This window comes from Lepidochelys olivacea (genome assembly GCF_965140295.1).
Source record: "Lepidochelys olivacea isolate rLepOli2 genome assembly, chromosome: 4".
Taxonomy (NCBI): Eukaryota; Metazoa; Chordata; order Testudines; family Cheloniidae; genus Lepidochelys; species Lepidochelys olivacea.
Window position 1 is genome coordinate 29,377,798 of NC_140414.1, and position 19,958 is coordinate 29,397,755.

The 19,958-nt window shown below is 41.2% G+C and overlaps 1 protein-coding gene across 2 annotated transcripts in view; it reads left to right on the plus strand.

The window, feature by feature from the left end:
• Window positions 1-19,958, plus strand: part of GRID2 (glutamate ionotropic receptor delta type subunit 2) — a 1,048,711-nt gene that overhangs the window by 557,106 nt on the left and 471,647 nt on the right. For both annotated transcript variants that reach the window (XM_084626026.1, XM_084626027.1), the window contains one exon: window positions 2,652-2,936. In XM_084626026.1, coding sequence (XP_084482152.1) covers window positions 2,652-2,936 — 285 coding nt within the window. The remainder of the gene's footprint in view (window positions 1-2,651; window positions 2,937-19,958) is intronic.

Here is a 19,958-nt window from a genome sequence, read left to right on the forward strand (position 1 = left end):
TATGTGCATCCTGTGATAGCTCCATGGAAATCCATCTCCACTTTACACAGCAGAGCCACACTTTTCCCGGTACAGAGGGACCTCCCTGTCTGTGAAGTAGGATACTGAAATAATTCAGATGGATAAGTCTGGTGATGTGAAGTATGGAATAACCCCTTCCTTCAATCCTTATTGTCACTTCTTGGTTGGTATATTATTTTGACATACACGGTGATTTTCTTTTGACTCTTTTAGAAGTAATCTTGAATATTACTGAATATTACATGGTAAATGTATGTATTTTATATGAAAAAAGTTCTGTGTCCATGATCTCCCATACAGTCTCTTGGCTACATTGGTAAGATTTATAAGGACTAGACTGTGATAACCTTATTCACATTGAATAGTGCCTTATGCCATAAATAGTTATATTGAGGTCAATGAGACTATTTGTAGAGTAATGTAAGCGGATGACAATCTGATCTAACCGGTCTGAAAACAAAATATGTCTGCCATAATAATACTTTAAAGGCCAATTTTTTCACATGTATGTTCTTCATTTGTGTCCTGTCTGGTTGTATGCACAAAACCTGCACACAAAATTGCACACCTAAAGTACGACATATGCACCTGTAAATACCTATTGTGTATTCTTGCATAATTCTATTTTGCGTGTATAAATACAGGGTAACTGCACATGTAGTTTTGCCAATGTCAAATTAGGCATTTAAAAAATTGTCCCTGATTTGTGCTCCAGGGAATTTCGTTACAAGCTGGGGTTGCTGCCTTGCTCTGGCTCTCAACTCAATTAGAAAGACTAAATAAACACTTCACTCTCTGCTTTATTTCACAGAGTAATGCTTAAAAATTACAGACCAAATTATGTATTCTTTTGTATTGATTGATTGCATTAACATTAATCGTGATAAGTACCTTTGGTATTCACGTGGATGTCATTAGTGTAATATTCAGAACTTCTGCTGTAACTCAGCCTTCATTAATTGGGCTATAAGTTACAAGGTGTTACTTTTTGCATGAACATGGTTTTCCAAAAAGTGGGGAGGGAAAGCTTGCAGAAATTCTGACCCAAGTTTTGAATTGTATTTACAAGATGGTGGGTTTTTTTAGTTGAAACACTAAAATAGACAAGTTAGATCACATATGCTGTACAGTGCTTGTATAACCAAGAGCCATTCAATTTTGGGTTCTTTCTGGACAAGCTTATGTGCATGACTATATTCAGTTGCCTTCAAAAGTTGACAGCTAGTCTGAGCTGTTATTCTGTCAAATTCAGCAAGTGTAATGCAAATATCTTATTCCCAGAACTGGCATACTGGACTTTGGAAAGTGTTTATCTCCCCAGAAAATCCAGTTATTTTGATAGTTGGTGTCATAAATATAAAGGGAAGGGTAAACCCCTTTGAAATCCCTCCTGGCCAGGGGAAAGCTCCTCTCACCTGTAAAGGGTTAAGAAGCTAAAGGTAACCTCGCTGGCACCTGACCAAAATGACCAATGAGGAGACAAGATACTTTCAAAAGCTGGGAGGAGGGAGAGAAACAAAGGGTCTGTGTCTGTCTGTAGTCGTCTTGGCCGGGGACAGAACAGGAATGGAGTCTTAGAACTTTTAGTAAGTAATCTAGCTAGGTATGTGTTAGATTATGATTTCTTTAAATGGCTGAGAAAAGAATTGTGCTGAATAGAATAACTATTTCTGTCTGTGTATCTTTTTTGTAACTTAAGGTTTTGCCTAGAGGGGTTCTCTATGTTTTTGAATCTAATTACCCTGTAAGATATCTACCATCCTGATTTTACAGGGGGGATTTCTTTATTTCTATTTACTTCTATTTTTTATTAAAAGTCTTCTTGTAAAACACTGAATGTTTTTTCATTGTTTTCAGATCCAAGGGTTTGGGTCTGTGGTCACCTATGCAAATTGGTGAGGCTTTTTATCCAACATTTCTCAGGAAAGGGGGAGTGCAAGTGTTGGGAGGATTGTTCATTGTTCTTAAGATCCAAGGGTCTGGGTCTGTAGTCACCTAGGCAAATTGGTGAGGCTTTTTACCAAACCTTGTCCAGGAAGTGGGGTGCAAGGTTTTGGGAAGTATTTTGGGGGGAAGGACGCGTCCAAACAGCTCTTCCCCAGTAACCAGTATTAGTTTGGTGGTGGTAGCGGCCAGTCCAAGGATAACGGGTGTAATATTTTGTACCTTGGGGAAGTTTTGACCTAAGCTGGTAAAGATAAGCTTAGGAGGTTTTTCATGCAGGTCCCCACATCTGTACCCTAGAGTTCAGAGTGGGGGAGGAACCGTGACAGTTGGGTTTAGTTTGTAAGAGTCTTCCAAAAGCTATATTTATAGATTAAGTTTATGTTCTAGCCGAGTTTCACTTCCAGGACAGGGGAAGGACCAGTCTTACTGCTCTTGGTAGTGATAATAGGTAAGGCAGTTTGAAATGAATAGACAAGCCTCCTGACTTTTATAGCACAAGGTAGATTTTAGATTGGACTGTTTTACAATGAACAAGATTATTGAATTTACAAAATGCTAACTTCTTTTTACTTCACTGAAGCTCTCGCATGTCAGCTCTCAGTATTTATTTGTTTCAGCAGAAAAAAGAGCTGTGAGCCCTGAACTGCCCTTGTCATCTTGAATATCACTGTGTTTTCTTACAGCATGTGACCTTATGAACCAAGGCATCCTGGCCCTTGTCAGCTCCATTGGCTGTACGTCAGCGGGATCCCTGCAGTCCTTGGCAGATGCCATGCACATCCCTCACCTCTTCATCCAGCGTTCAACAGCTGGGACTCCAAGAAGTGGCTGTGGCCTCACCAGGAGCAATCGAAATGATGACTACACGTTGTCTGTCCGCCCACCCGTCTATCTAAATGATGTTATATTGAGGGTGGTTACGGAATACGCCTGGCAGAAGTTCATTGTTTTCTATGATAACGAGTATGGTAAGTATTTATTTAGTGGGGGAGATTGTTATCAAATCTATAATTATATTAAAAGCAATTGCATTAAATCTTTAAAATCTTCCACTACATTACATTTTGCATATAAGCATTTATGGCGATGTTAGCATTTCACATAACCCCAGAAAAATCTATTTCTAAAAGCTATCAATTTTTATGGTTTTGTTTGATAATTCCTTTGATAAAGTTAAATGCAGAATTTATCTAGCCTTCTATCTTGTGTTTATGAAGTGTAAATGATTTTAATGAGTTTTGTTGTTTGCCAGTGTGTGCAAATAGATTACGACAATTTAGCAGATAGAATATATGAGTTCACACTTCGAGAATTTTGTCAAGGGGCAAATCTTTTGTTGTACTGGAGTCTTTTGTGGAGTAGGAATTTGAAATAGCAATGTAAGCAAGAAACAAATTTTAACAGCAATGGTTCTGGTGAATGCAGGCCTTGCAGGTAAACTTCTTGAGTAGAGATATAGAAATAGATACTTGGGTTAGGGGGAGGGGCAGAAAGGAGAGGCATTCTTTTTAACCTTTGAGTGCATTTAGTGCTTATAAGAGGTGCTGAACAACCAGTCCTGTGTCAACAGAACAAGTACAACACAAACAGTGCAAATTAGCCCATTCTATCCAACTGTGTGTTTCAATCAATTTCTGAAGGGATCGCGTCTCAGGTTGACTGAGAGTAGGGTTAGACAAGTTATAGTTGATACATTATCTGAATAATTTCATCATTTTCTCTGTTCATGAATTGTTTTGAAACCAAACCTGCTTTTTGCAGAAGTATTTTCAGTCAGTTTGGATGAACATTTAACAGCTTATTATCAAACTTACGTCTTCAGGTTGTGAACTATTCTATTCAGGTTTCAGAGTAACAGCCGTGTTAGTCTGTATTCGCAAAAAGAAAAGGAGTACTTGTGGGACCTTAGAGACTAACCAATTTATTTGAGCATGAGATTTCGTGAGCTACAGCTCACTTCATCGGATGCATACTGTGGAAACTGCAGAAGACATTATATACACAGAGACCATGAAACAATACCTCCTCCCACCCCACTCTCCTGCTGGTAATAGCTTATCTAATGTGATCATCAAGTTGGGCCATTTCCAGCACAAATCCAGGTTTTTTCATGCCCCCACCCCCATACACACACAAACTCACTCTCCTGCTGGTAATAGCCCATCCAAAGTGACCACTCTCCTCACAATGTGTATGAAAATCAAGGTGGGCCATTTCCAGCACAAATCCAGGTTTTCTCACTCCCCCCACCCCACCCCCCCTTTTTTTTTCCAAAAAAACACACACACAAAAACTCACTCTCCTGCTGGTAATAGCTTATCCAAAGTGACCACTCTCCCTACAATGTGCATGATAATCAAGGTGGGCCATTTCCCGCACAAATCCAGGTTTTCTCACCCCCCCACCCCTATACACACACAAACTCACTCTTGAGTTTGTGTGTGTATGGGGGTGGGAGGGTGAGAAAACCTGGATTTGTGCTGGAAATGGCCCACCTTGATTTTCACACACATTGTGAGGAGAGTGGTCGCTTTGGATAAGCTATTACCAGCAGGAGAGTGAGTTTTTGTGTGTGTTTTTTTGAAAAAAAAAAAAAAAAAAAAAGGGTGGGGTGGGGGAGTGAGAACCTGTATTTGTGCTGGAAATGGCCCACTTTGATTTTCACACACATTGTGAGGAGAGTGGTCACTTTGGATGGGCTATTACCAGCAGGAGAGTGAGTTTGTGTGTGGGGCGGGGGGGCGGAGGGTGAGAAAACCTGGATTTGTGCTGGAAATGGCCCAACTTGATGATCACTTTAGATAAGCTATTACCAGCAGGAGAGTGGGGTGGGAGGAGGTATTGTTTCATGGTCTCTGTGTATATAATGTCTTCTGCAGTTTCCACAGTATGCATCCGATGAAGTGAGCTGTAGCTCACGAAAGCTTATGCTCAAATAAATTGGTTAGTCTCTAAGGTGCCCCAAGTACTCCTTTTCTTTTTGCGAATACAGACTAACACGGCTGTTGCTCTGAAACCTGTCATTATGCAAGGCACTGCATTTAGCCGTATGGAGTGGAAATCTATCAACTGCATGAAAAAACTTGTACAGATACAGACAGACATCATCTTCCATTCCAAATGCAAACAGATGGGCATTGTACCAAAAGGACTGAAGGTAAAAAATCCATTACAATCTACATACCACACAGACTATGCTGACAGCTTGTGCCACACGCTCTCAAAGAAACTGCGGAATCACCTGATCAACATCCTCTACAGGAAACAGGGAAAGATTAAGAATGATCTCTCAAAAATAGATACTCTCATAAAAAACCAACCTTCCACACAAACTTCCTCGTGGCTGGATTTTACTAAAACTAGACAAGCCATTTACAATGCACACTTTGCTTCTCTACAAAAGAAAAAGGACACTAAACTTTCTAAACTACTATATGCTACAAGGGGCCACAGCAATGGTTCCCTCAACCCACTCAGCAATATTGTTAACCTATCCAACTATACTCTCAGCCCAGCAGAAGCAGCTGTCCTATCTCGGGGCCTCTCCTTCTGCCCCTCCACCCCCACGAACATGATACAGTTCTGTGGTGACCTAGAATCCTATTTTCGACGTCTCCGACTCAAGGAATATTTCCAAAATACCTCTGAACAACATACTAATCCACAGAGGCCTCCCTACCAACATTACAAAAAGAAGGATTCTAGGTGGACTCCTCCTGAAGGTCGAAACAGCAGACTGGACTTCTACATAGACTGCTTCCGCCGATGTGCATGGGCTGAAATTGTGGAAAAGCAGCATCACTTGCCCCATAACCTCAGCCGTGCAGAACACAATGCTATCCGCAGCCTCAGAAACAACTCTGACATCATAATCAAAAAGGCTGACAAAGGAGGTGCTATTGTCATCATGAATAGGTCGGAATATGAACAAGAGGCTGCTCAGCAGCTCTCCAACACCACTTTCTACAAGCCATTACCCTATGATCCCACTGAGAGTTACCAAAAGCAACTACAGCATTTGCTCAAGAAACTTCCTGAAAAAGCACAAGATCAAGTCCGCACAGACACACCCCTGGAACCCCGACCTGGGATATTCTATCTACTACCCAAGATCCATAAACCTGGAAATCCTGGGCGCCCCATCATCTCAGGCATTGGCACCCTGACAGCAGGATTGTCTGGCTATGTAGACTCCCTCCTCAGGCCCTATGCTACCAGCACTCCCAGCTACCTTCCAGACACCACTGACTTCCTGAGGAAACTACAATCCATCGGTGATCTTCCCGATAACACCATTTTGGCCACTATGGATGTAGAAGCCCTCTACACCAACATTCCACACAAAGAGGGACTACAAGCCGTCAAGAACACTATCCCCGATAATGTCACGGCTAACCTGGTGGCTGAACTTTGTGACTTTGTCCTTACCCATAGCTATTTTACATTTGGGGACCATGTATACCTTCAGATCAGCGGCACTGCTATGGGTACCTGCATGGCCCCACAGTATGCCAACATTTTTATGGCTGACTTAGAACAATGCTTCCTCAGCTCTCGTCCCCTAACGCCCCTACTCTACTTGTGCTATATTGATGACATCTTCATCATCTGGACCCATGGAAAAGAAGCCCTTGAGGAATTCCACCATGATTTCAACAATTTCCATCCCACCATCAACCTCAGCCTAGTCAAGTCCACACAAGAGATCCACTTCCTGGAAACTACAGTGTTAATAAACAATGGTCACATAAACACCACCCTATACCGGAAACCTACTGACCGCTATTCCTACCTACATGCCTCCAGCTTTCACCCTGACCACACCACACGATCCATCGTCTACAGCCAAGCTCTGCGATACAACCGCATTTGCTCCAACCCCTCAGACAGAGACAAACACCTACAAGATCTCTATCAAGCATTCTTACAACTACAATACCCACCTGCGGAAGTGAAGAAACAGATTGATAGAGCCAGAAGAGTTCCCAGAAGTCACCTACAACAGGACAGGCCTAACAAAGAAAATAACAGAACGCCACTAGCCATCACCTTCAGATCCCAACTAAAACCCCTCCAACGCATTATTAAGGATCTACAACCTATCCTGAAGGATGACCCAACACTCTCACAAGTCTTGGGAGACAGGCGAGTCCTTGCCTACAGACAGCCCCCCAACCTGAAGCAAATACTCACCAACAACCACATACCACACAACAGAACCACTAACCCAGGAGCCTATCCTTGCAACAAAGCCCGTTGCTAACTGTGCCCATATATCTATTCAGGGGACACCATCACAGGGCCTAATAACATCAGCCACACTCTCAGAGGCTCGTTCACCTGCACATCCACCAATGTGATATATGCCATCGTGTGCCAGCAATGCCCCTCTGCCATGTACATTGGTCAAACTGGACAGTCTCTACGTAAAAGAATAAATGGACACAAATCAGATGTCAAGAATTATAACATTCATAAACCAGTCGGAGAACACTTCAATCTCTCTGGTCACGCAATCACAGACATGAAGGTCGCTATCTTACAACAAAAAAACTTCAAATCCAGACTCCAGCGAGAAACTGCTGAATTGGAATTCATTTGCAAATTGTATACTATTAATTTAGGCTTAAATAGAGACTGGGAGTGGCTAAGTCATTATGCAAGGTAGCCTATTTCCCCTTGTTTTTTTCTAACCCCCCCCCCCCCCCGACATTCTGGTTAAACTTGGATTTATGCTGGAAATGGCCCACCTTGATTATCATGCACATTGTAAGGAGAGTGGTCAGTTTGGATGAGCTATTACCAGCAGGAGAGTGAGTTTGTGTGTGTATGGGGGTGGGGGCATGAAAAAACCTGGATTTGTGCTGGAAATGGCCCACCTTGATTTTCATACACATTGTGAGGAGAGTGGTCACTTTGGATAAGCTATTACCAGCAGGAGAGTGGGGTGGGAGGAGGTATTGTTTCATGATCTCTGTGTATATAATGTCTTCTGCAGTTTCCACAGTATGCATCCGATGAAGTGAGCTGTAGCTCACGAAAGCTCATGCTCAAATAAATTGGTTAGTCTCTAAGGTGCCACAAGTACTCCTTTTCTTTTTATTCTATTCAGCTGTATGCTAGTCATATTTAATGCTGTCTGACTGGTCACCCCAGTAATATGCTGTCAAATTTGTGTCTGATTAAATGATAAATTTTTTAAAATAGGACAATATAGAATGATGAATAGCAAAAAATTATTTATAATAAAATAGCTATCAGTCCCAGTCAATATGAGAACCCCATTGTAATAGGTGCTGTACACACACATATAAATACACAGTCCCAGCTCCAAAGAGTTTTAGATGGTGAATATTCTTCTCCACAAATTAACATGCTTGTTCACATCTAAACCTAAGTATGCTCATGAAGAAGAGCCATCCCCCAAATGTTCATGTAAACAAAAAATCTGTTTACACAAACATTCATGAATAAAAAAGGGAAGAAACATTACAATTAAGTAGTAGTTGAGAATTAGAAGGAATGTTCACACTGTTTTTGCAGCATTCTGTTTGAGAGGGTAGTTCAGGCTCCATATCCTTTATGTCTTTAGTCTCTGTTTCAGAATCCCACTGTGGTGACAGTTTTATAATGTAGATGTCTGTCCACTAGCTATAGGTTTGAGGTTAATTCATTCTGTGCCCTGTCAATTCCAGACATAAAATGAGGCAGGAGCCTCTTTATCAGATGTAAAGTGAGCCACAGGGAGACCAGAGACCTAAGCCTGTGGTTGGCTGAAGAGCCAGCAAGCAATGTCCCTCCAGAGCCACTTTGAGGACAGTGACCTTTCTTGGATTTCTCATGGGAACACAGGAATTACTAGTTCACTATCCTATCTCTGGCAGTGGTTAGTACTAAAGGCGCTAGAGGAAAGTTCAAGAAACTATGTAGGAGGCAGATTTAGAATAATCTGCCACCCAAGCGTATTTCCTCCGAATTTCCAATAGTTAGAGATTGACTTAAACCCTGAAGTTTGAGATTTTTATGTCCTTTCTAATTTTTAAACATACATTCTACTATAACTCTGAATAGTCTTGTTATCCATATAGATGTCCAATCTCTCTTTGAATCTTTCTAAATGCTCGGTTTCAACAACATCACATGGCGGTGAGTTCCACATTCTAACGACTAGTTTTGTGAACATGTAATTCCTTCTCGAAGTTTTGAATATACAAAGTGATTGTCCCCTTGTTCTTGCATTATCAGATGAGAACAGAATTTCTAGATGCACCTTTTCTAGACTATTCATTATTGGCATATGTTTGTCATTTCCCTTCTTATTTGTCTTTTCAGTAAAAGTAAACAGTCCCACTCTTTTTAATCTTTTTTCTTATCAGAGTTTTTTCCATGCCCCTACTCATTCTCGTGGCTCATATCTGAACTCCCACCAATTCTACAGTAACCTCTTTGTGATTGTGTGACCAGTCTTGAGCACAGTATCGCAGATGAGGGGGAAAGCACTGATTTATATAATAGCATTATAATCAGAGGGGTAGCCGTGTTAGTCTGTATCCACAAAAACAACAAGGAGTCCGTTGGCACCTTAAAGACTAATAGATTTATTTGGGCATGTGGTTTTTTACCCATGAAAGCTTATGCCCAAATAAATCTGTTAGTCTTTAAGGTGCCACTAGACTCCTCGTTGTTTTTGTAGATTTAAACAGGAAACTGTCCCTTTATTTGCATACCCCCCTCCTGGTGATACATAAAACTCCTCACTTAACGAGCCCAAATTACCTGCCTGGTAATTCAGAACATGGTCCAAGGAAGTGAGGAAGGATCACTCAGGGGTCAGGGTGTTCACCTGGGACCTGGCATGCCCAGGCTCGGTTCCCTGCTCTGTCCCAGACTTCCTGTGTCACCAGGGGAAGTCAACGGGGGCCATAGTTTTCCAAATAGTGAGGCATTAACGGGGATTTTCTGAAGCACCAAGGCCCCCAACTCCCATAGGTGTACCTCAGTTCTCAAGCTGTGAAATGGGGATAAAGGAATTTTCCTACCTCACCGGGGTGTAGTGAGGATAGATACAATAAATTATGAGGTGCTCCGATATTATGGTGAGTGGGGGACATATGTGTATCTAAGGCAAAAAAATCTATTTCTGTGGGTGTGATGTAAAGATCACTGACATGAATGGAATAAGTGCCTTCCTTGCCTTCATTTGGCCTTGGGCCATTCCCCGATGCAGCAATTAATGGATATTCCTTCCTATGACACAACTGCTGTTTTGGTTACGTGATTAACGTGAGTAAAATTGTCTAGTGCATGAAAAGCATCTTAAATCCTTGTAGGGCCTGACAAAAAAGCCCATTACAACTCCATGGGAACCATCCCGTTGAGTACAGCATGAATTGTGTCAGCCCCTACGTTCATAACCCTGAAGCAGCAAAGTTATGAGTTGTTGCTCAAAATGTCAATTGTAAATAACTCCATTTCGTCTTGTGAAGACATCTCCAAGCAGGAGCTAATTATGATAAAGAGGATGCTTCCCTCATAGTGTCAATAACTGTGATTGAAGCAGAACACATTCAGAGCAATCAGATGGAAGTGTCCTGGGCAGATTCATAGGTATGGATAAACTACAAAAACTGACTTATTTAATAGGCAGCAGGCTTAAAACCAAGAAAAGGAAGTGTTTCTTCACAAAATGCACAGTCAACCTGTTGAGCTCTTTGCCAGAGGATGTTGTGCAGCCCAAGACTACAGAAGGGTTCAGAAAAGAGCTAGCTAAATCCATGGAGGTTGGTCCATCAATGACTATTAGCCAGGATGGGTAGGGATGGTGTCCCAGCCTCTGTTTGCCAGAAGCTGGGAATGGGTGATGGGGGTGGATCACTTGATGATTACCTGTTCTGTTCATTCCCTCTGGGGCACCTGGCACTGGCCACTGTCAGAAGACAGGACACTGGACTAGATGGACCATTCATGTGATCCAGGATGGCCGTTCTTATGATTATAGTGAGACCATTGACAGAATTAAAAAATGAAGGATTTTGCCGAATATTAGTAAGATCATGGACCTCAGCCTGTCAAAGACTCACTATCATTTCTGCATGAGCTGGCCGAGATCATCCCAACGGAGATCGTGATGATAGTAGTTCCTGACTCCTATATGGGTTTTAATCAATAGATTTCAGAGTGCTGTACAAAGGAGGTAAGCAGCATTATCCCCCCCCTTTTTTTTTTGCACATGGGGAAATTGAGGCACATGGAAATGAAGTGACTTGCCCAAGATCACCCAACAAATAAGTGGCACAACAAGTGGAAATAAATTCCCAGCCCTGCTGAGTCTCTATTTGGTGCTGACACTATGGGAAAGCATTCTATGGATACCTGCAGTGCACAGTACAGTAAAGGGCAGCTAAAAGCAGTAGACCAGCTCTCTAAACTGATTGAATATTTTCCACTCTGTGTTAGGTTGGATTCTGTTCTCGGTTACTCAGTATGAATCTGGAACAATTCAATTTAGTTCAGGGAATTGATTCTGCATTTATGGCAGTGTAACTGAGAGCAGAATTGTTTAACTCTTTTCAAATACAGTCTCTTCACCTTTAACACATTCCAAAATTATCTGAGCACTTTTTTTCCTGTGTAAGTCATGTGTGTTTCTGTGTGTAAATGTCCGTGTGAGTGATTACAGGTGTTTACTTTTTCTTTATTCGAAGTGAACCAATTTTCCTAGTTGTTTAATTTCACAATTTATAAGGAAACACTTTACTCAGATCTCTGAAATTATTTCCAGTAATATTCTTGTTGAATGAAAGAAAATATGCCTCTGGTATTTACAATACATCTTGGTACAGAAGGACTGGGCTGGAATCCAAAATAAATATCATGCTAATCCAAATATCTTGTGCCTTGAAAAGGGACTGCACAATTTGCATATCCATTTATCAGTGTCATAGGTTTTAAGTTCAACAAATTGGAAATGCTTTTCACTTTTATCCTGCCTATCCGTGGTTACCTTTCATTAGAGAGAGTGAGCATCATTTATGCTTAGAGTTAACTACTTCTGCAGGTCAGAAGTGTTCATTTACAGTGTGTTTTGCTTTATAAAATTTCCCAAATTCTTTCTGAACATAATTGGACGTATGTATTCAACTTATTAAGAGGGAGAGAAGAGTCCATTTTTCTAAAGCTATTATATTCACTTGATAGAAGCCTCCGGTCTATTTAAAACTCCCTTACCAACAAAGAAAATGGAAGTATTTGAAAGAAGCAATTGCTCCCTATAAGCCCTAATTAACTGAGTGAAAAGGAAGTTATTCAGAAGCCTCACTTTGAAAGCGCTGACATTTATTTTAAAGTAATAGGGATTTTTAAAAATTAAATTTTAAATGTTGACTTTTCTTGAAAAAAATTAAAATTAACTAATCATAATTAAAACAGAGCTTTACTGTAAACTTTGTGGCATAGCTAAATTGAGCTACTTCAGTGACAAATCTTATTAAGTAACTGCAAGTCTTCATCAGTGACTGTTGTTCTGCCAATAACTAATGAGTATAGCTGGTCAGGAATGCCAATTTGTTGAAATGGAAACATTTTGCAGGAGTATATCAGTTTTGATGTAACAGGTTTCTCAGATCCAAGGTGGAATTCCTTCTGTGCATTTGCCTCATCCAGTAGCTCAGTGTATGACCCATCCTATAGCTAAAACATTCACCTGGGAAGCTCCGTTTGATTCAGGGCAGGGATCTGAATCTCCCACATCCCAGATGAGCACCCTAACCATCAGGCTCTTGGCTATTCTGGAGCAAATTGCTCTCTCTCTTGTTGGAGCAGTTCCACTTTGTACAAATAATTAAATATTCATTGGGCCGGAGAGAGAGACTGACTCCTTGTGGTTAAGGCGTTCACCTTGCTTGTGTCCTTTGACCTAGGAGAGAAGGGCTTAACAAGAAGAGTTGATCATTCAAGAGAGTGAGTGTTGATCATTCAAGAAAGAAAGTGAATGTTGATCAGTCGAGAGACTGCCCGCTTTCCCCCTCTAGCTCCCAGCGCTTGCGCCATGAAACAGCTGTTTCGCATGGCTGGGAGGGAGGGGGGAGGAGGGGGAATGCCGTGTGCTCAGGGGAGGAGGTGGGGCCGGGGCCGGGGTGGAGATTTGGGGAAGGGGTCCAATGGGGCAGGGAGGGGGCAGAGTTGGGGCAGGGACTTTGGGGAAGGGGTTGGAATGAGGGTGGGGAAGGGGTAGAGTTGGGGCAGGGGGGCACGAGCAAATACCCTCCCCCCTTTGTGGAGTGTCCTCTTTTTTTGAATGTTCAAATATGGAAACCAGAATCCAGATGCTAAGTGTCCTAGCAAACTTGGGTAGCAAACAGGGGAGTTTGAGACAGAGGGAGGGAGAGAGATTGTTTTCTGAAGACGGAGAGAGCACTAAATTTTGGAGTGAGTTTGTCTTTTTTGTTTTTCTTTTGGCTTAGTTAAAGTTTACAGTGTGGCCTGTTGGGGATTGTGTGTTTGGGGACCAGAGGTCTGCTAGCTGAGTGTGCTTCGGAAGACAGGATTAGAATTAAAATTGATCTTGACAAATTGGAGAAATAAACAGATAGGATGAAATTCAGTGAGAACACATGCAAAGAGCTACACTTAGGAAGGAACAATCAACTTCACAAATACAAAACAAGAAATGACTGTCTAGGAAGGAGTACTGCAGAAAAGGATCTGAGGGTTATAGTGGACCACAGGCTAAATGAGTCAACTATGTAATAATGTTGCAAAAAATGAAAATAATTTTGCAATGTATTAGGAGTGTTGTAAACAAGACATGAGAAGTAATTCTTCCACTCTACTCAACACTGATAAAGCTTCAATTGGAGTATTGTGCCTAGTTCTGGGCACCACATTTTGGGAAACATAGATAAATTGGAGAAAGTCCAGAAGAAAGCAATAAAAATGATAAAAGTTCAAGAATGTGACCTATGAGGAAATATTGAAAAAAAAATGGATTCAATTAGTCTGGAGAAGACAAGACTGCGGGTGGGGTGGAGGGAGATGGCATAGCAGTCTTCAAGTACGTAAAAGGTTATTACAAAAAGGAGGGTGATAAATTGTTCTGCTTATCCACTGAGGACAGAGCAAGAAGTAATGGGTTTAAATTGCAGCAAGGGAGATTTAGGTTGGACGTTAGGAAAAACTTCCTAACTGTAAGAGTAGTGTCACAGGGTCCACTCAGACTTTCTCCCTCTTGAGCCTGTGCCCTGAGTTTAGGCTGGTATTATAAAGAATCTTTTGCTGGATAACCCAAGTGTCTTTATTTACAGTGTTCGTGCAGTTTCTAGATCCCCCAACAGCTAGTGCCCCACAGACCCTCCCCAGGGTCTCCTGGTTTTGAGGTTCCTTCTTTGGTAAGGAGACAGCAATATCACTCTCCTGTCTCCTCCCTGGCCAGCCTCCTCACTGAGGTTTGCCCAGGGCTTTTATAGACCTCTTGTGCCTCAGCCCAGCTGTCACTACTTAGCTCAGCATGTTCCTCTGAGCCAGCCCTCCTTATGGCTTGCAGCTGGGCTCCCTGCTGAGTACCTGCATCTCTACACCTGATCTCCTGGCCAGAGAGCAGGCTGCAGCTACCATTTTGGCCGGGCCTTGGAGGGGTTTACCCCTGCCCTGCCACGGTAGTTAAACATCAGGACACCTTACCAGAGGTTGTGGAATATCCCATCATTGGAGATTTTAAAGAACAGTTTAGACAACTCCCTGTAAGGTATGGTGTAGATAATACTTCGTCCTGCCTCAGTGCAGGGGACTGGACTAGATGACATGTTGAAGTCCCTTCCAGTCCTACATTTCTGTGTTTCTGTGGGAGGTGCAGAGGCTCGAGACTGGGTCTTCCACATTGTAGGTGAATCCCCTGTGGTGAGGGTAATCTAACCCAGGATGTTGGAGACCCCAGGTTAAGTTCCTGCTCTGAATCAGACACAGCACGGATATGAACCTGACTCTCCCACTTCTCAGGCAAGTTCCGTCATCAGTGGGCTATTGGCTATTCTGGGGTGGGTGAGATAATTCACTCTGCATCTTTTTTGGGGGGTGGGTTAAACATTTCAAAAGGTCTTGGGACAGGACAGTCATTTCCCACCCAGCTACACGAATGAGGAACTAGCACTCTTAGGCTACACTGATGCATACTTGTTGTGAGTAGGGGAGGAGAACAGCGAACTTCTACAACAAATCTGACTCGCTTCTCATTTTCTCTCTTTCGCTTACTATGTACGTATTTTACTAAGTGCATAGAGAACAGTGACAGCACCTAGATTAAGGTCTCAGATACTGAAGTCTTCTACTAGTTAAAATAAGAGGTTTTTCTCTCTCATGACCCAGATTCCCCTGTCAGATCCCACAGTTTACTTCTTCTTGTGTAATTATCACTGTGTTTGCCTACCTCAGAACTCTCCTGTTAAACACAGAGTCTGCTGACATCAAAGGAACACCAGGATTACCAAGTATGTTTGGCAGGGCAGGAAGCAGTGCCTGTTGCCTTTAGCTGGTATGTTCTTCAGCAGCAAGGTGTTTTCGTAATTCTCTGTGTGATTCTGTGCCATCTGTCAGTAAATCAGGAATAACTCAACTCAGCTGAAGTAAATGCAAGTTATAACAAGTGAGACCAGAATCAGCCCCTTTTAGCCATCATGTCTCTGCCTGTTGCCATTTTTGATAAATTCGGCATTATGGGCCAAATCAAACTCCCATTGAAATTAATAGAAACATTGCCTCTGAGTTCAGTGCAAGTTGCAATAGGGGCCTAAGAAAAGTTGATGAGCTGGGGGGGCATGCAGGTGAGAACTGAATTTGGCCAAAATTATCTTTTAATAAGACATTAGCTATTTCAAAGTAGGATGCTGACATTTGTGCAAATGTCAGTGAGGATGGTTTCTTGCACTGCTAAGGAAGAGAGCTATGTGACGTGTTTACAACAAAATCACATTGTAAATGGGCACCTTTAACAACTTGCTGTAAAAAAAAAAACACTATCCACAAAGTATGTAAAGTCCAAATCCATCCCCTTTTTGGAGTTTGGCTTTATTAACAAAGGAAACAACAATGAGGTAAGCATCAGCTCATTTATTCCTCAGGTTTGACTGGTCCTAGAGTTCCTTGCTCAAGACGGCTCATCCCACATCCTAGATCCTCTATCACAGAGAGCCACTCTCACCTCCCTTATATCTGACAGGTAATCAGTCACTTCCTCCTGTGAGCCAGCAGATACCACTTAACCCTTTCACAAGCAGTCAACACAGCTACAAGGTCAGGCCAGTGGGGACACGGGGTGTGTTTCAGACAAACACTGCCAGGATGTTACTTGCAACTTGTTTCATTTTGGGAATTTGTTAAAAGCTGTCATCTCAGTCCAGATTTACCTTAAGTTTTGCAAAAGTTTGTAAATTTAGGCACATTTTCTTTAGGACCTGTCTAATTTGTGATTTAAAGTTGAAACCATACAAAATTTAGTTATTGGGCACAGCAAATACGAATCATAAATACTTTGACTTGTATAAAGATACCACTAATAGTATGCATATGAATAACCACCAATCCCCAAATATTAGTGTGAAGAAAAAACCTTTTCATGTGAATGTTTGCAAAAAGTGTATCAAGAAGGAAAACAAACCGAATAATCATTCCTAATCAGAGTGAATGTCTGTCAGTGCTGCTTTTTTGCAATATTCAATAAGCTTCAATCATTAGATGACTTGATTACACTGTCTTTTGTAGAGTATTGCTGATTTCATCAGCAGTTGTTTTAACAAATGGGTAGAGACAAGCTTTTAGGAAGTGTTACCTTCTTTACAGGCAGCTGACTATATATTCTATTTTCTAAGAGCACATTTGAAATCAGATACCTTCCTGAGGTAGTAATTTGTTTGTGAAAAACCCAATCAATCATTTTGAAAGCTAAACTGTGTGTGTTGTAGCATTTTAAATCTAGGCACCTCTACAGGTCTAAGATGAAAAGACCAACTTTTTTTCTGTCTGAAAATATTTATTTTTAATGTTTTGTTGGTACCAAAGCAGAGAGACGGATTCTCTACTTCTCTGGAAAAGTGAAGGGCATAGGACTGTTTCTGAGGGAATACATTTTGTCTAAAGAAAAGGAGTACTTGTGGCACCTTAGAGACTAACCAATTTATTAGAGCATAAGCTTTCGTGAGCTACAGCTCACTTCATCAGATGCATATCGTGGAAACTGCAGCAGACTTCATATATACACAGAGAATATGAACCAATACCTCCTCCCACCCCACTGTCCTGCTGGTAATAGCTTATCTAAAGTGATCATCAGGTGGGCCATTTCCAGCACAAATCCAGGTTTTCTCACCCTCCACCCCCCCACACAAATTCACTCTCCTGCTGGTGATAGCCCATCCAAAGTGACAACTCTTTACACAATGTGCATGACAATCAAGTTGGGCTATTTCCTGCACAAATCCAGGTTTTCTCACCTGGAATTCATTTGCAAATTGGATACTATTAATTTAGGCTTAAATAGAGACTTGGAGTGGCTAAGTCATTATGCAAGGTAGCCTGTTTCCTCTTGTTTTTTCCTACCCCCCCCCCAGATGTTCTGGTTTAACTTGGATTTAAACTTGAAGAGTGGTCAGTTTGGATGAGCTATTACCAGCAGGAGAGTGAGTTTGTGTGTGTATGGGGGTGGGGGGGATGTGAGAAAACCTGGATTTGTGCAGGAAATAGCCCAACTTGATTGTCATGCACATTGTGTAAAGAGTTGTCACTTTGGATGGGCTATCACCAGCAGGAGAGTGAATTTGTGTGGGGGGGTGGAGGGTGAGAAAACCTGGATTTGTGCTGGAAATGGCCCACCTGATGATCACTTTAGATAAGCTATTACCAGCAGGACAGTGGGGTGGGAGGAGGTATTGGTTCATATTCTCTGTGTATATATAAAGTCTGCTGCAGTTTCCACGATATGCATCTGATGAAGTGAGCTGTAGCTCACGAAAGCTTATGCTCTAATAAATTGGTTAGTCTCTAAGGTGCCACAAGTACTCCTTTTCTTTTTGCGAATACAGACTAACACGGCTGTTACTCTGAAACCTACATTTTGTCTGTTTTCCTATTCTCTTTTATACTGGCTAGTATAAAGTTTAAAATCCTCTGTCATTTGTACATGGTAAGAAATGTCTAAAAATCACTTTTCTGTTGAGTGTTCGTTTCCAGCCCTCTGTTTTTCAATCTAACTTTTCTGCAAAAGGAAGATGCAGTTATTCATCACTAATGCACATAATATTTATTCCTCTGAAGGCTAATAACATATGCTTACTGGCTCTTGGAATGTGTGAATAACAAAAGATGTATTAATGTATTGGAAAGTTCCTTGTTAGTACATCATTTACAGATGAAGAAAATAGCATGAGTTGTAATTATACCAGTCACTTTCTCCTTAGAGTAGATCAGGATCCTAGATTTTCAGCACGGGTCTTCTCCAGAATTCTCATTGTGTTGTACTCACTCCCCAGAATTATATCTCACGTATATGTCCCTTGGTTACTAGTCTAGGAAATGGCAATAATACCTTGCAGTGTGTTACGAGAATAAATTCATTAATGATTATGAGGTGCCAAGATACTAAGGTTATGGGAGCCATTTAAGAAGCAAGCTAGACATTGCCAGATATTAAGTACAGGCACGATATGGACTCGATCCTGCAAGGTATTAAGCACTCTGATCCACATAAAGCAAAGCATTTAGCATGTGCCTACTTTTGATCATATGCGCAGTTCCATTGTTGGATTGGGGCCAGAGAACTCATCACCTTTCAGGATCAGTATACAGAAGTCTCAGGAACATATATTTGGAACCAGGAACATATATAAAATAAATATTTGTTAATATAGATATGGTGAAAAATGTATTAAGGACCACTTCCAAATAGATAACCTCTTGTCTTAAATATTCACTTTAAAGTACTCCCATATGGTTTGCCATACAATGTTGGCCTTTGTTCAAAGACCACATATAAGGGGCAGTGTATTTTTGCTGGTCCCTTGGTGGCGATTTAAGACAGATTTTGCTATCAAAGAGAAAACAAAAAAAAACCCACACCACTAAAGGCAGACATAGATATATTTGACAAGAAGGCATTCCTATAAAACTGCAGGGGGGGAAAAGGTAAAGTAATTCCACTAGTTTGTTTTTTCTTTTTTGCATATCCACTTTTTCAGAAATAAACATCAGATGACTGTTCACAGGGATATACACTTAGAACCATAACATTTTCAGATTATTTGAAGTTGTAATGCCAGTTTAATAAAGGCCCACAAAATTATCACATTCTTCTTAATAGATTGTAAATGCTCATAATTACCCTGAAGCTGTTTTCAGCTGCCTGATACTATAATATTCTCAAGTCTGTCTCTTGACAGTCTTAACACTGTTTATTACTCATTTGGCTACTTGCCAACTTCTGGCACTCTCATTTACTTCACTCTGCCTCAATAAACATCTAATTAATTCAAGCTTATTATTGAACTATTTTCTTTGTATTAGTACATATGTATCATCTGGATAAGGAAAGGAACACATATTCTTCACCCTTGTTTATGGGAACTTATTGTTTTGGGAACTTTTTTAACAACCAATTTTTCCACTGGATACAGCACGGAATTCTGAGATATATATATTGGTCCATTCTGGATTCCCTCTAGTGCAGAGTTACTGAGGTAATTCAATCACTGTAGTGGTTTATGTCCACTGAAGAACTATGATCATCATTTCAGTTTTGCAGTTGAAAAACAATAGGTGGGAGAATACACTGAGGAAGTGATTCCAGTTCCAGATAGGAAGCAGATGCTGCACTAATGTTTGTTTCATTTTCATTTAATACTAGAACAGACAAAGCACTGGAAGGTTTACTATCGCAAAGAATGCTGCTTTGGTACAGGAGGCATCTTTTACAGCTCTCATTTCTATGCTGGAGGTTAATTTAAGAATCA